The sequence below is a fragment of the Marmota flaviventris genome, chromosome 15 (genome assembly GCF_047511675.1).
Source record: "Marmota flaviventris isolate mMarFla1 chromosome 15, mMarFla1.hap1, whole genome shotgun sequence".
In the NCBI taxonomy this organism is placed as follows: Eukaryota; Metazoa; Chordata; class Mammalia; order Rodentia; family Sciuridae; genus Marmota; species Marmota flaviventris.
In genome coordinates this window covers 71,756,822-71,774,825 of record NC_092512.1, presented here as the reverse complement: position 1 = coordinate 71,774,825, position 18,004 = coordinate 71,756,822, and the positions used below count along the sequence as shown (strand labels likewise).

At 33.6% G+C, this 18,004-nt stretch overlaps 1 protein-coding gene across 1 annotated transcript in view; it reads right to left on the bottom strand.

Moving 5' to 3' along the window:
• C15H8orf34 (chromosome 15 C8orf34 homolog) overlaps positions 1 to 18,004 on the bottom strand; it is a 403,376-nt gene that overhangs the window by 227,118 nt on the left and 158,254 nt on the right. Inside the window, 1 exon segment of the mRNA XM_071601999.1 lies at positions 12,189 to 12,355. Coding sequence (XP_071458100.1) covers positions 12,189 to 12,355 — 167 coding nt within the window.

Genomic DNA, 18,004 nt, shown 5'->3' with positions numbered 1-18,004 from the left:
CCTCCCTCAGTTCTTATAAAGTTTACAAAAACTGCTGCAAAAGCAGACCAGTTTTCAGCCAAAGGTCCAAGGGGAACATTCCTATGAGGTCTGTCAACAGCGTCTTCTCAGCCTTCTTCTCTGGCACTGTTCCACAAATCCCTGCCCCTTCAGGGGTCTCAGACTGCAGGCCCGTGCCCTCAGTTCTGTGAGAGCCCCACTCTTCCCCGGCACTGCACTTCCACCTCCATACAAGCTGGCTCTGGATGTGATACCACGAAGAAAGCCAGGGTGAAATGAAGGGCTCAGATCACTCATATCCTTCCTCTGGAGGATCAAGTCTTCTGCTGAGTCTTTCATCAAGTGAATGAAAAGTTGATTTCATATATTTTGTCTAATTTCAAAATTGTTTGATGGGAAGGGACAAGTCAGCCATTCTGTTGACTAGGTGCATACGTTAACTTCTAAAAGTTTATCATGAGTTTGTTTATCATAAAAACTTTGCTTATCATATATGTATTTAATGTGCACTGTTGCATAGTTAGTATTTAATTGTTCAGGTTTAGCTAACTGATTCTTGAATAACAACTATGTAACATGGATAATTTTGTTCCTCAAGGACCTTTTTCTTTGTCTGTGGCATAAAAATAAAAAGATTACCTGCTTGATGGCATTTTTGTGATTGCTAAGTAGGGTACAGAAAGCACCTAGTATAGTGAATAGTGTATTAGAAATGTTAATGTTATTTTATATTCATACTATATTAAAAATCTAAAAACATCACTAAAACATGAAGAATAATTATTACATCATAATATTTATTTGTTCATTTTGACCTCTGTATTTTCATGCTCTTTAACATGAATACCTATCTTTTAGTAATCAAAACGAAATAGTATTTTAAAGGAAATTTGGCTCCCAGAAATTTTGATATTAGGCCTTCAAGTTAGCTTATATTGACTTACTTATGTCAACAATTTGGCGAAAAAGCATACGTTTTTTGTTCAAATTTCTAAAAGTTTTTGCTGATCAAGAAGATAATAAACAATGAAATCAGCCAAGTAGCATGATGCTTGCCTGTAGTCCCAGCTACTGAGGTGGCTGAGATGGGAAGATTGCTTGAGACTAGAAATTTGATATGAACCTGGGCAATGTAGACACAAACAGCTTCAAAATAAAGAGAGAGAGAGAAAGCAAACAATGAAACTGACCTGATCACATAAGCATCTGAACACTGGAATACAAAGTGTACTAAGAATGTTAAGATATTAATGCTATTAAAAGATTAATAATAGGCACATATGACTTTTCTTGCTTTGTTTTGTTTCCCTCATTTTTTAAACTGAGATATTACAAATCCCTGGTTACTAGAGAAAGCAATAATGTATGTTAGGAAGTCAATAAAAAATTCATAAATGTATATATTATAATGTCATTATTCTTTATGGTAAGCAAGAGTGTTTTAAGAAAGATAGCATTTCTAAAGAAGCAATCATATTTGCTTCTTGTCTGAAAAAGGAATAGCTCCATTAGCAAATAATCTGAACATCATTGGAAAAGGAATATTGATTTGGGGATTTTTATTTTATTTTCTCTCTCTTTTTTTAATGTATGCTCTTAGGATTTTCTTTCTCTCAGTTAAAAATTTTTATGTGGAGAATAACTCCTCTCACATTCTCAATTTTCCTTATCAGAACTGAGATACTTAGAGCTTATTTGACCCTTTTGTATTAGGCAAACAGAGATATGTTTCCTATCTTAAATTACTTTCTATAAAATATGTCCTCAACTCAGCCACCAAAATACTAACAATGCTATTAAAGAAAGTTTCAGATCATAAATGTCAAAAGTCCATAAAGAGAAGATAAGAACATCAGATTGAAACTTGAAAAAAGAAAAGTTCTCCCTTTTTCATCTCTTGATACTTTTGCTTATATTAGAGGGTACAGATTCTCTGCATTGTCAGAGGATCAAAGAATGCATTATAAAATCAAAGGCAGTACACAGCCTGTACAGCTTTGGAAAACGTTGCTTCTCTGAGCTAATCTTGCAATATTGCAGCTCCTATTCCCATTATAAGTTAGGATTTATGGAGCCTAGAAAGTCTCTATGATTCTACAAACCAGAGACCATCTTCCCAATGCCACAGTACCTCAGAGTATCCATGACTATTAATCAGAGAAGCCGGTAACCTGGTAACAAAAACAAATGCATATAAAAGCAAAGCAGATACACGTTTTTAGCTTTTTTATGGTGGAAGGTAGGGGGTGGGTTACTGGTGATTGAACTCCGGGGCACTCCACCATGAACCACATCCCCAGCGCTATTTTGCATTATATTTAGAGACTAGGTCTCACTGAATTGCTTAGCCCCTTGCTGTTGCTGAGGCTGGCTTTGAATTCAAGATCCTCCTGCCTCAGCCTCCAGAGCCACTGGGATTACAGGCATGTGCCACCACACTCGGCTTTATCTTTTAATAATTTTTTAAAAGTTTGAATATTTCATATTGCTGAATATAATTTGTTTGGTCAAATTATTAGAAAAATTTGAACAAGATAGTGATCTTTTATAATAAGGTACTGTCTCTAAATAGGAGGAAAATGAAGGCTCATATGACATGGCCTTTAAAGAAAACTGTCTGTGATCATTATAAGAAAAGAAGAAGGGGACTGGGGATATAGCTCAGTTAGTAGAGTGCTTGTGAAGCTAATATGGAAAGCAGTATGGAGATTTCTTGGAAAATTGGGATTGGAACCACCATTTGACCCAGCTATCCCTCTCCTCGGTCTATACCCAAAGGACTTAAAAACAACATACTACAGGGACACAGCCACATCAATGTTTATAGCAGCACAATTCACAATAGCTAAACTATGGAACCAGCCGCCCTTCAATAGATACATGGATAAAAAAATGTGGCATATATACACAAGTAATAACTCAGCAATAAAAGAAAATAAAACCATGGCATTTTCAGCTAAATGGATGGAGTTGGAGAAGATAATGCTAAGTTAGCCAATCCCCTCCCCGCCAAAAATGCCGAATGTTTTCTCTGATATAAGGTGACTGACCCATAATGGGGTGGGGAGAGGGAGCATGGGAGGAATAGATAAACTCTAGATAGGGCAGAGGGGTGGGAGTGGAAGGGAGGGGACAGGGGGTTAGCAATGATGGTGGAATGTGATGGACATCATTATCCAAAGTACATGTATAAAGACACAAATTGGTGTGAATATACTTCGTATACAAGCAGAGATACAAAAAATTGTGCTCTATATGTGTATTAAGAATTGTAATGCATTCCACTGTCATATATAAATAAAAAAAAGAAAAAGAAGAACTTAGAAGACAAACATCAAGAAGAAAAATAATTTGTTGAAATAAGTTCTAAATACAAGGAGCATGTCTAGGTGAGACATACATGTTAAAAGACTAAATATTTAAACCCCTGAATTCCTATGGTATTACTTTATTTTTTACATGTAGTATACTTCTTCATGCTCTAGCCAGATAAAGGGAGAAATTAGAATAAAAATTATATAAATTTTAGTAACATATTTTTTTCTGACTCTAATTCATTATCTAATAACTGAGAAACTGTCTATGGATTATTTTACCTAATCTTCACAAAACTCATGAAGTATTTTTATTACTCCCATTTTTCTGATGTCTGATATCTGCAGTAAGAAAGTTACTATCCTCAAGACATAGATTAGAAGCACTAATGAAATATGAAACAAGGGTTATGTATCTACAAATAAAGCTCATGCTGTTATTAATTTTAACACTCTGCTATTTACTGTTTCTACAAGATTAATTTTGTAAGATAATTAATATTAATTTTGTTTTACTGTATTAATATTACTCTAAAGTTTTGAAACACATACTCCTTTCTAAATGTCAGTAATTAAAAAGTAAACATGACAGCACTTACGAGAAGAAAAACTGCTAAACCAGTAAACTCCTAGAAATTCCTGAACAGATGAATTTTAAAAAAATTTTGTTATATTTCCATAAGTTTTATTTTAATACAAGCAAACTCATCCTATATTAACACAACAAATTAAATTCTTTTTTGTCCTAAGAAACCAAAAAATTGAAAAACACATTAAAATTGTGAGAATTAATTTATCTCCACTAGAACATTTTCATCTCTTTCCTTTTGTACTCTTTAGTACTCTTCTACTTAAAAGATTTAGAGTGATAAAAACATATACATTCACTATTGTTAAGGGTATTTCTCTCTGAAATAATAGAACATAAGATATTTGAAAACAAAATCATATTTTCACTCCAAAAGAAATTCATACATAGGACCAGTTTAGACATTTGAAATTTTTAAAGTGTTAATAAAATATATTAAAAGATTTTGAATTAGTTTTATCACAAAAGCTACTGTTTCTCAGATAATGAAAATAACTGGCAAGTTTTGTGGCCACTCTTTGGTGAATGTGTATTCAAGTATTCAACTTCAATAGTTTTAAGATTTCCATTCAGAGATGATGAATAGGTTGTCAGTGATATTGTAATATATAAAAATCTAAACAAGTGCCTATAATTTTTACAATCACTTTAAACAATTCAGTAAGATCAATATAATATCTTTAATAATTATTGATTTGATGTCAATTTGTAAATAATTGCTGAATTAATTACAGTTCCTTTGCACATTTTCAACCAAGAAAATATATAATAAAACTAAGACTTTGCACCATTTTCAAATGTCTCTTACATTAAGCAGGAAGTTCAGATTTGTCTGAATTATATTAAAATCATTAACGTAGCTAAACAAATCATCTTGAAATACAACATCACCTTTCTATTAAATATGTAAAAAGGGCAAGTTTATTTCAAAAGAAACAAAACCCTAACAATATTTAACACTGGTTTTTAATTTGGTTAAGATTTGCTTATACAGTGTATTAATGTAGAACCATCAAAATTGTGCTACTTCAAATATGTTCATATTTATCAAAATAATAGGAAAGTATATATCAATATAATATTATAATATCAATATAATTTTAAAGCTTAAATATTTTCAAATTGTTTATGACTTTATTCACACAGAAACATATAAACATAGAGTACAAATTTCTAGTTTTTTGTATTTCCTCCTCTATTCCTTCCCCAACTTCTACTTTTTTCATATCAACACATGGATAGGCACAAAACATTATTTTTTTCTCCTAGAAATTATACATTTATAAGCAAGAAAATTAAAGACAGTAATTTGTGTTACACCAAAACCAAATCACATAAATGTCTACCTTTGTTTAAATATCCATGTTAAAAAATGAGCTATAGTGCTTTGTACTGACTTATTACATATTTTGGCAAGCAAATACATTTATAGCTTCACCTACTTTCTCTCCAACTCTTTTACTATATCCTAAGAAATATAAATTTTTACTGTCAGTAGGCAATTGCACAAAGTTAAAGGAAATCTTTTGTTCCTCTATTTGTATCTACCTGAAATGTAGGTGGGTTAGGGAACATCAATTTATTTGAAAAAAAAAAAAACATTTTTTGCATAAAATCTAGCATCGTTTTTTCAATATTCCTGTTAGCCATGAAAAAAAAAAGTAATAACACTTTCAGGGAATATTCCACTTCCAAAATTAATAACATTTCAGGGAATGTTATCAGTATAACATTTTTCTTTTGGAGTATGAAAGTCATAAGTTGTTACTAGTGTATTAAAAGTAATTACTTGTAGCTCAGATGTTAAAACTAGCAGAGAAAGGATGAAGGCTGGACTTGGGTCTTAGAATTTTAGCTCAGTGCTTTGACCACAGGCAACAAAGACCACATCGCACAGTGGACCCCAGCTTTGCCAAAATACTCAGTGAAAAGTAGCATAAACATGATAAAGCACATTATCATTGCTATGAGTCAGTATGTAACTTATTCAAAATGATAAATATATATGTAAAATAAGCAACCCTACTAACTACAAATAAATGAGAAACAGCTCTCTCTCAAATAAAGAAATCTTCACCTGGTGTACAATTGAGATAAAGGGACATTGGCAAGAGTTTGTTTATGGGTTTAGATTTTATTTGTAAATTATCGATTTGATTCTGAACATTAATCTACTTTTACCATTGGAAAACTAACTTACAGGGAAAAAAAGCACAACATTTCTTATTAAACTCCATAAAAGTAAATCATGTAACACAATGAGCTATTATATTTATTTAAAGGGCAATCTCTACCTCCAAACCTTAGTTATATTTGCAAATGTTCTGATCCTCTGTTGACAAGAAACAGAATTAAAGAATGAATAGGATGGAATATGAAAATAATGCCAAGCAGAAGTCAATCTACAAGGCTATAAGGGGGGCGGCTGAGTCACATGTAAGACAAGCACAGGAAACATGGTAAGGTTTTAATATGATCTGATGATAAAATCGAATCAGAAAGAAATAATTTTCTCAGGTTTATGCTAGAATCATTTATAACTTTTATAACTCTTCTACTACAAGCAAGTGGTCTTTTAAAAATATATCAGTAAGAGGGATAAAAAGGTGATATAAACTGCATTAGTGAAAGTTTGTTAGCAAGACTTCATTGTTTCCAGGACAGGCTTTGGAAGACCTTGGGTAACTCAGAAACCTCTATTTCATGATCTTTTGTTTAAAAAAATAGACTTTCTAATATCCTCCTTACTTCTAGTACATTATATCTAACAAAAATTTTCACTGAATATAACTACTAGGTTAGGGTTCCTGAATGCTCTACAGATCCCCTGCAATGGAATCTACAGAAAGGGAGGAGGACATTCCTGTAGAAAAAAAATGTAGGTTGATGGGCTGTATCCAAATCTAATGAACCAAAAGAAAATGGGGGCAGGGAGCACTGGACAATGTACTTAAGTGACCTCCCTAGATGATTTGTAAGGAAACCAAATCTTGAAAATCACCTTCCTGGAGTCAAAACTTCTATGTTTGTTCAAATTTGAATTTCCATAAACATAATGATAGTTACTCTGGAGGTAAGAATTACACATTTAAAAAATTAATAAGTCTGTGAATGGATGAATGAGTGAGTGAGTGAATGAATAGAACAATTGAGAGCTGTCAGAAAACTACAACTTATTTGGGTCTCAATGGGAAGAACATTCCCACTCTTCACCCTCTTCTCAAACCCCAAAGAGGTCATGGTTATTAGAAAATGTAAGATGCAGTATTACTAGTATTATATGTTAGTATGAACTAGTGCAATTTACCGAGCAGGTGCATGATACTTGCTGAATGAATGTGTTTGAATGGATTTTCTCAAATGTCGTCATTGGATTATGGCAAGGCAAGCACAGGGCCTTGCTTAGCTCCTCAAAGGCCACACTTCAACCTGCACTCACTTGGCATTTGTGCAGGCAGAGATGGCACCAAAAACAGCCGAAGTTAGGATTCAGAAACATAAGTGAAAACTCTGTAGTGAGGAACATTTCAAAGGACTGTTATTGTAAAACACAGGCTTACCAGGAGAAAACACTATTTAGCATGTGAAAGATATTTTCAGACATCTTCATAAAGTCCTATTTTTTTCAACTATGCAAATTGATTTAGTGAAAAGTAAAAAAAATACATGTGCAGATTTTCAATAATCTGGTTAATTGTGGTCATTAACAGTCACAATAATTACTGGAAATTTTTAGAATATCATATATTTCAAGATGAGACCTACTCAGATTGAGGTGATTGGGAAGTTATTTTATCAGTATCTGAGATTTAGAGCACTAACTTCAGTGGTTCTTAAAAATTTGTTATATCTTAAAACAACACATGTTGGGGTATGTTATTCTCCAATATGTACTAATTCTATATTAAATCATTTTTGTATTGTATTGAATAACCTTACATATAGTATTTTAAGCAATATTGGAAGATACACAGATTTAATTTTTCAAAATCTTCAGACATTTGTCAAGAATCTTTTAATCCTCATTTTAAGGGACAATTTTTCTGTCATCCCGTTAGTTCCATTCATCAATACTCAAAAAATACAAAAAACATTGACAAAAGTGCATATGTATGGTACTTTGTGTTTTACAGTGTTCTATATACCTTAAATTATAGATAGATGAGAGAGAGAGAGAGAGAGAGAGAGAGAGAGAGAGAGAGAGAGAGAGAGAGAGAAGGTAATTTTTAAGAAAACATTTAGGGTCCTGTCCCTTTTTTAAATTTTGACATCATTGAGAAAAAGTATTCATTTTTCACTAGGTGAAATGTGTGTTCTTATTTTGCAAAGATGGGGAGTTTTTGTTTTAAGGGGTCTTCGGTTTAAAAAACAACAGTAAATATTCTTTTTCTAAAAGGTTGATCAGGATGTAAAACAATTTGCCAGAAGAATGCCTTAAGGTAATGAGTCCCTCTAACAAATTAAGTTTTTATTTTACAAAATTTGGCATGATATTGAGGTTACAGAAATTCAGTGACTACATTCAGTAAAATAATCAGTAAAATTATAAACTGTTCATGATTACTCAATTTAAAACAAGTGATATCTGTTTGTAATAATTTTATTTGGGTTGGCAATATAATTTTAATTTTTAATTTTATATAATTATGAGCTAAGGATGGAAAGCATAAAGCATGACTAATGTTTTTATTTTTAAGCATCTCTGGAATTGTGACTTTTAGATATATGCCTCAGCATCAATTCTAAGACAGCCCAAAAATTTTTTTACAAGTAGTATTTCATACTAAAATTTGTAAGAAAGCCAGTTATGTCTGTCAAATATAATTCTGAGGATTTTAAAAATGAATACAAATCAGTATAAATCACATGGAGAAAAATCAAACACATAATAGCTATTTGAGTTTCAACTAGTAAAAGATGATAAATGCATGCAATATTTTAAAAACGGGCTCATATTTACAAACTGAAAAATCTTTTAAACTAATGAAGCCCTTCAAAATTTTCTTGAGAAGAATGGAATAAACTATAGTTTTTATAAATTACTTTTTTTTCTATCATGACACCTTGTCACCATATTTTCAAAAAACTGAATTCAATACATCTTTTTTTAAAATTTGGTACCAGGCATTGAACCCAGAGGTACTTAACTACTGAGCCACATCTCCATCCCTTTCTATTTTTCTATATTTTGAGATAAGGTCTCACTAAGTTGCTTAGGGTCTTTCTAAGTTGCTGAGGATGTCTTTGAACTTATTATTGCCCTGCCTCAGCCTCCTGAATCACTGGGATTATGGGCATGCACCACCATGCCTGGCTAGATTTTAATAATTTTTAAGAAAAATTCTTAGTAAAATATCTTACTCATTGTGGCCATTATATGCCAAAATAACTACTGAAATATTTAAGAATGTTTTGCATTTGTGGTTGAGAATTCATGGTTTGAGGTTACATAGCAGATATATTATTTAATGTCTCATAATTACAGAATCAATTTCCAAGGTGCTTAAAACTGTTGTGTATTAAAATTCTACAAGTTTGGCTATTTTATTACCTGATAGGTACATTAATATTATATTAATGTATTTTTGTACTATGACTCTACAGACAGTATTTAAAACAATCTTACAGAAAACACTTATTATATTTTAAAAATTATAGATGCCATATATAATATTTTCATATGCCTAAAACAGTTAAAAAGATATCCACATATATACACTTAAACAACTGAGTAATTAACTATTAATCAATAATATATTAACAATGCTAGATATTTTCATGGCTGAAACAAGAATCACCAGTTTTACTAATATCTACTAGTTCAACTAAAAAATGTTTCCCTTTATATCAACCAATTTTATTGAGGAATAATTACTGTTTATATTAATATTAGGTAATAATTATATCTTTGACTTATGCATTACCTCATAAGGTTTACAGAGTGCTTCCCATGCATGATAAATAAAATTTTCAGCCAGTTATATCTTGGTGTATATAACAAGTTAAACCCTTAAAAACACATAAGTTTTAGCATATTCATTCTACAACATACCATAGATTCAAAAAGATATTTGAAATACCAAATATCTCTATTGCATCTTACAATAGTCCTATGTCCTAAAATTTGATATCACATAAATTTTCAAGAACTTAACATTTGTATTTTGCATGTTACTCTACAGTCAGTTTCAAAACTAAGAAAATGTACATGGTACTATTTGGAGAATAGTACAGTGGACTTAGAACACTCCATGTTAAAACAGGGAATCTTTATAACTTAGAAACCAACATTATTCTTCCACCAGTAACCTGTGCTGAGATGTGTGGGATTACAAAGAGAAAGTCAAAACTTAAATATTAAACTTGCTCAGTACACAAACTAAAATGTCTAAATGAAAAAAAAAAGAATTAACAAAGGACAATTATGAATTGCTTATCATTAGGTATTCTCCAAAACCCAATCCTTTAGTTGGGAAACTATAAACTTCATAAAAGAGCAGCTGAGATGTAGGGGATACCAGCACTGAGAAGAAACCTATGTCTCCTTCAAGTATCCCTTAGTCTCATCCCCTTCACTGTCACTGACCAAGACAGAAGACCAGTCACAGAGGGGCCCATATCTCTGTGAACAAACCTATAGGAGTAATGACCACACTACACCCACTAATCTTATTCCTACTTGTCCTTCAGGACTAACCAGGGGCATCAGCATGTCTAAGACACATTCTCTGATCACCGTCCCTCACTTCTGCATTAAATGTTGCCTTTATATGCAAGTGGGTGCTTAGCCCAATTATTGCACCAGAGTGTATTTACATTTTTATTTTGAGTGCTTTGTTCAGTGCAAAGTTCCTGCAAACAGACAATTATTATTTTATTTTTATATCCCCTGGACCAAGCTCAGCCTAGCATATAAGTGCTCAGTAAATGTTTATTGAATGTTGAATGGAAGTTGAATGCAGATACTGTGACTACATCTGGCACATCTACCACACTAATGATTTAGAGGTGAGGAGAAAGACTTAATTGCTTTTAAAAAAATGCAAAAAGAGAAAAAGAAAAATTATTAATTGCATGTAGTAAAAATGCTACTATACAGTCTCCTTAATGGTGGAACAAATGCAGTTATTATACCAGGAACCATTTTGAACCTGCCATTATTGACTATGTAACACCTCTGAAGTCTAAATATGGAGACATGCATCATTTATTATAATGAAAGTACTTTACTACTATTGACACTTTAAATCAAGAAATGTGATTTAGAAAAAAAATATTTTTAGAAAATTTCTTTTTCCCCCTGGGACTCCATTCCATATTTTATATGTAAAACTTATGTGAAGCTTTTAAAGTTTTACCTTATTTTTTTCTCCTTCCAGTTAAATATAGTAGTATCTTGTCACAAAAATATTCAGAAATTGTTTTAAATATTTATATGGACAAACTGATATCACTGGATTAAAAACACATTGTGTTACAGATGGCTAACTCTCTAAAATAAAATTTCATTTTCTTCTTTTGAAAAAATGATTTTCCAAAGTGAGGCTCAATTCAAAAAATACCTATGTGTGGGGGAGTTAGGGGTATATTTCAGTGGTACAGCATTTGCCTAGCATGCAAAAGGCCCTGGATTCAATCCCTTGTGCCACAATAAATGAATAAATAAGAGAAATTTATACTGGAGCAAAACATACATATGCTTCACTAAGACATATAAAAAGATATTCTATATATACAAGATTAATAGTTTTCATGAAAGTAATGACCCTGAAGAGACTTAAAAATCTTTGCAAATGTTCCTGTCATTTATGGAACACATAAACCACTAATTTACTAACTGCCTCTTTCAACTTTATTCTATTTTTTTCTAAAGCATCCTTATAGTAACAGAGGGACATCTTGAGATGAGGGCTGAAATGTGAACTTTGGATATATATTAAAGATAATAGGTGTGATCAAGGGAATTATAATCAGAGAATAAAGCAGACAGATTTGAATTTTTATCACAGTTGCACACACAATAAAGCTTGATTAAGTATCGGAAGGCAAAGTGCTGCATACACAAAGCACAAAATACAGTCTAATAAATATTTCACATGCTTAGCTGATTTCAATTTGGTTCTTACATTTAACTTCATGAAAGTCTAATCTAAAGAATATGTTTAAATGTTCTCTTTTGCCTAAGACAAAATGATTCAAAACTTTTAAAAAACCTCTTAACCACTGCATACTTTACAATACAAGAGGAAAAAAGAAAGAGATAAATTATTAATTTTTAAAGTTACCCAGCAACTCCATTGCATCATCTTCGTTGTCAATGTCTTCTTCTGTTACAGATGGGGTAGGGCTGTGGATGGACTCAAAGGAATCCTGAGAAAGCATGGCTGCCAGAAGTTTCTTATGCTGCTGCTGCTGCTGTTTTAATCCTTTAGTCTTGGGCTCCATCTTCAAGCTGAAGAAATATTTACCATTAATTAGTTGTGGTGAGTAAAGAGAATTTACAAATTTTTTCATTTACGTATTCTGTTATGCAAATTGATGGACAGATCAAACTAATATTTTCCCCAAGGATAACAGAGACATAGAATCTCTCTGACACAACCTGTGGTAATTCACTAACAAATTCCCAAGTGAGTGTGGGAAACCTGAAAATTCCAACTCTCACTTAAAAGAGGAGACACTATGTTCTGCACCTACCAACTGTTGCCATGTGAGAATTAATAGATTTTCTGATATTTTAAAAGAAATAGAAAGTCCAGGTAATTATTTGCTGATTTATAAAACACATGATTGTCAAGCAAAATACAAGCCATGGGATAAGTATTTTAACCTACTACACTAAGATTCAAAAATAAAAAATAAACAGCTTTAATTTCTTTTGAGTGTGTGTATACCATTGTCCCAGCACCATTTATTTGAAAACACTACCCTCTCCTCCAATCATCTTGCAATAATTATAGTGCTTTCAAGTCCACCTCTTTGCATAATTTCCTAGTTGACTGTTCTTTCTATTCATATATACATGTGTGTCCTCAAAGTCAGGAGACTGTTGAACAAGTATCAACATTTACCACTTTGAGTGAAGTGTGGACACCTTATTTCTGCTTCAATTCCTTTACCTTCCTTACTTTTAAATATTATTGTTTTGAGTGTCCAGTAGCATTATAATTTTTGTTTCAAAAACCACTATATACAATCCCTTGTATATACTCATATTTCTCCTATTTATTCTTCCTTCCCGATGTTCCAAGATTCTCTTGTTCATCATTTCCTGTTTGAAAAACTTCCTTCCTTCTTTCATGTCCTGAGTTTCCTTTCTCCACCATCCACTTCCACCATGATATTCTGCTTCACCTAGGGCCAAGAACTATGGAGTAAGCTGACCATGGACTGAACTTCTGAAACCATGAGACACAATAGGTTTTTCTTCCTCTAAGTTGTTCTTGTCAGGTCTTTTGGTCATAGTGATGCAAAAACATTTATTGTACTTGGGATTGATCTCAGGGCCTCACGAATGCTAGGAAAGTACCCTACCAATGAGCTCTAACTCTGATTTCTTAACCAAAAAGGGAAAATGATACCTTAACACTTTAACCAATCAATCAAACTGAGTGGCACCAATTATGGAGCAAGGTGACATTATATACCTCCTAATATGATACCATGAGGAAATACATAATGAGACCTATAAAGAATTGTTTCCAAAAATGTTTAATCAAGAAATAATTCGAGAAATACAGATATGGGAACATTTTTCAAAATAATTAACATGTAGGTAGTCTTCAAAATCCCAATGTCACGAAGGAAAACAAAGCCAGAGGACTGTTCTAGATTTCAGAAGACTAAAGAGACCTGACAATTAAATTCTACACACAATCTTTATTGAACACTAGCTAAAAAAGTAATAAATAAATATACATACAAAAGCCCATAAAAGATCTTACTGAGACAATTTGAATATGATATAAAATTATTATTAATATAAAAAACTTTATGGCATCATTGTTAAATGTTTTGATATAATCATTATAGCTATACAAGAATATATCCTCATTCTTAGGAAATGCATTCCAAAGACTTAGGGAATTGACAAGTGATAATATCTACAACTTATTTTTAAATGGCTCAGCAAACAAAGATTGCAAAATGCTAATGAGTATGAGTGGATTGTGTGTGAATATTAATAATCACTACTCTTAAATTTTCTATGGTTAGAAATTTTTCAATGTAAAAAACTGAGGAGAAAAATATATGAAAGCACACACATGAATATTTATTTCATATCTGTCTTCTATTCCAATTAGGTTCCCCCAACATATAAAGGATTATTGCTGAGATATAAAAATGTACCCCTTTTAAAATAATTTTTAAAATATCTTAATTACTACCCATGTAACTTTAAATAATTAAAGAAAATTAGTTTTACTCAATAGTAGTATGGTTAAAACATAACTGTATATTTGCCAATTGATGGAAGAAGTTTCTTTAGTCCCATTTTATTGTCATGGTATTTGTATCTGCATCATTTCTATATGTCTTTTAACTGAGAAATAATGTAATGATTTGAAAGTCTACTGTGACCAGTTTTATTCACTGAGAAGTAATCCAAAAAGTCACACAATTTTAGTTTTGATTTCACAGTTGATAGATCTAACATGCAAATTGTAATTTACATCTGAAATTATTTTAAGACAAATTATTTTAAAATAACAGTATTCGTGGGTCACTGTGACCCCATTAGCTTTGGATTAGGATAATGGATATACATATACATATATTTCATGCAAAATTAAGATATATACTATCTTAAATATGTTATTTGATATAAATAAATATAACACCAATGTTTATTTTCATTCCCATAAAATAACATTGTTTTCTAAAGCTAATATATGATCAAAATATGGCTAGTTACAAATAAATTTATCTTCCTGAATGTGATCTTAGATTTCTACTCCAGGTCCATAACTGTTTTTCTAGATTCCTTGGGGCTGGATGTGCTCTGCTATATAAACTGTATATTATGTAACACCTCCAAGGAGGGTCTGAGGCTTGACTTTGCTATCAATTACAGCAGTTTTCTATGTCGTTATGGATCAGCATCGCCACTGAGTAGGATAAATAAAGAATCTACAGTGTTCAGATCGGGTTTTGCTGTCATGAGTTACGAAAACCATTTCAGTTTTCTGAGCAGCTTGAATTTCATAATTACAGATAAGGACTGTGAGGAACACATCCAAACACACCATTGATAGGTTCCCAAATGCTGCTGTTAGGGGAGGAAGATGGGGGCTGAGTCTTGATGCTGGAATTTCAGAAGGCAGAAGTCATGTCATTGGAATGGCAATGGGAGACACTAAAGGCTGTCTGGTTGACATTGATAAAGGTGGTTCCAACAGGTGGTGGAAATAAAATTCTATTGGGAAAAGATTACAAGTGGAGGGGGCAGTGAACACAGTGAGGAGCCTGGCGGTAAGAACAATGAAAAGCAGAGAGAATTGACAGCTGGGGCCAGGGAGGAGGCTTCCTTTTGTAGAGAGGCATCCCATCAGACTCTTATGCTGATGGGAATGACCTAGTAGAAGGAATAGAGGGGGGGACACAGGGAATAAGCAGCTTGCACAGTGGCTGAGACTGAGCATCTAGAACCAAGTGAGGGGCTTGCTTTGGGTGGGAGTGTGGGCTGCACCCACTTGGGCTCAGGTGAGCCAAGCCCACCCGTGGTGCTGGGAGGGTGTTTGAGAAGGAAGAGTCTCTGAACCTATTTCCTCCATGAAACAGGAAGCAGGGTCATCAGTAGAGAAAAAGATGAGGAGAAGAGTTGGGGATTTAAGGAGAGAAGTGAAGACATGAAATCATTCCTGAGGAAAGTGGATATGTGGATTGTTCAGCCACCAGCAGCAACTTCACCGGGCACCTGCTGTTGGGAGGTCATGAGTTCAGTGACGCTAGCGAGTGAAGCCACAGGCTCTGCAGCCTTTGCTGGTTTCACCACAGAATGAAGAATTGGATTGTTAAAAGGAAACTAAGACAAAGAAAAAGAGGGACGAGGCAGTATCTTCAAGAGAATGACTACAACAGTGGGCCATGGACAAAAGCTGAATAAGGAGAAAAACAAGGACCAAGGTGGTGGGTCAGGAGCAATGGAAATTTAACACAATCGAAAGTTATCAGGATGGAAACTTGGCACACCCCAAAGTTGGGTGCCAGAAGGAATGAACAAGGAAAAAGGCCGACAGAGGGTGAGATACCTAAAATTGACATTAGCAATGGCAGATAATGATAATGAGAGGGTCCAGGATATGACAGAGGGAATGAGTGGATCAGGCAAGGTGGAGTTCAAGACCAATAATGAAGAGCAGGTGAAGGAAAGGAGGGGCCAGATTTGGGGAAGAATCACTGGTGTTTATATTGATTTCACCAGGAAGGTAACGATTCAGGGAAAGTGCCTATGTGGGAAAGGGGAATGACCAGGGGTTGGTCAAGCATGGCTTCAAGAACATGTGGATGATGGTCAGGCTGAAAACATGGGATTCTGCAAGTCACGACTCTAGGGAGGAATTTTTTTTTTTGGGGGGGGGGTGCGGCAGTTAAAGTGATAGAGCAAAATCTGTAAGCAGCAAAGAAGCAAAGACCCGTCCTGCCTCTTCTCCCGGCCCCACAGGCTGAGGATCAAAGAAGCAAAAATAGCACCATTACGAGAAAATAGCCTCAAAATAAAAAGCTTCTTCTCAGCAAAAGAAACAATCAATGAGGTACAGAGAGAGCCTACATGTTGGGAGCAAATTTTTGCCACATGCATGTCAGACAGAGCACTAATCTCCAGGATATATAAAGAACTCAAAAAATGTAACACCAAATAAACAAACCACCCCATCAATAAATGGGCTTAAGAACTGAACAGACACTTTTCAGAAGATGATACACAATCAATCAACAAATATATGAAAAAATGTTCAACATATCTAGTAATTAGAGGAATGAAAATCAAAACTACTCTAAGATTTCATCTCACACCAGTCAGAATGGCAGTTATCAAGAATACAAACAACAATAAGTGTTGAAGAGGATGTGGGGGAAAAGGAACACTCATACATTGCTGGTGAGACTGGAAATTGGTGCAACCAGTCTGGAAAGCAGTATAGAGATTCATTAGAAAACTTGGAATGGAACCATCATTTCTCTCAGGTATCCCACTCCTTGGTTTATATCCAAAGGGCTTACAAACAGCATACTATAGTAATGCAGCCACATTAATGTTCACAATAGCTGAACTATGGAAGCAACCTAGATGCCCTTCAGTAGATGAATGGATAAAGAAACTGTGGTATGTATACACAATGGAATATTACTCAGCATTAAAAATAATAAATTATGGCATTTGCAGGTAAATGAATGGAGTTGGAGAATATCATGCTAAACAAAGTAAGTCAATCCCAAAAAAACAAAGGCCAAATGTTCTCTCTGATAAGTGGATGCTGATGCATAATCAGGGGAGGGCATGGGGAAAGTGTAGAAACTTTGGGCAAAGAGGAAGGTGGGGTAGGGTGGCGGTATGGGTGCAGGAAAGATGGTGAAATGAGATGGACATCACTACCCTAGGTGCATGTATGACTGCACATAAGGTGCAATGCTATATCGTGTACAACCAGAGAAATGAAAAGTTTTGATGCAATTATGTACAATGAATCAAAAGGTGTTCTGCTGTCATAGATAGCTAATTAAAATTAATTAAATAATTAATAATTTTAGAAAAAGAAAGAGAGAAAAAATAACACTGTTGTGGGCAGCCAGAATGCAGAGAGCAGTGCCAAGTGGGATAAAAGGAAGAGAGGACTGAGATCTTTCTAAGAGCATCTAAGGGTTCAGGGCCTTCACCTGCACCCCCACCCCTTTTCCAGGTCTCAATCCTGGAATTCTTGTATAGAGAGAGGCTGTAAATCATTTAAGGGCACAGAATTTGGAGCAAGAGAGTCTGGCTCAGCCCCAACCTTGGAACAGAGAAACAAACACTCCAGGACTTGGTTTCCTGCAATAGGGATAATAATAATAATACTTTCATAAAGATAAAACAAATTTTAGATTTCATCTCACTCTAGTT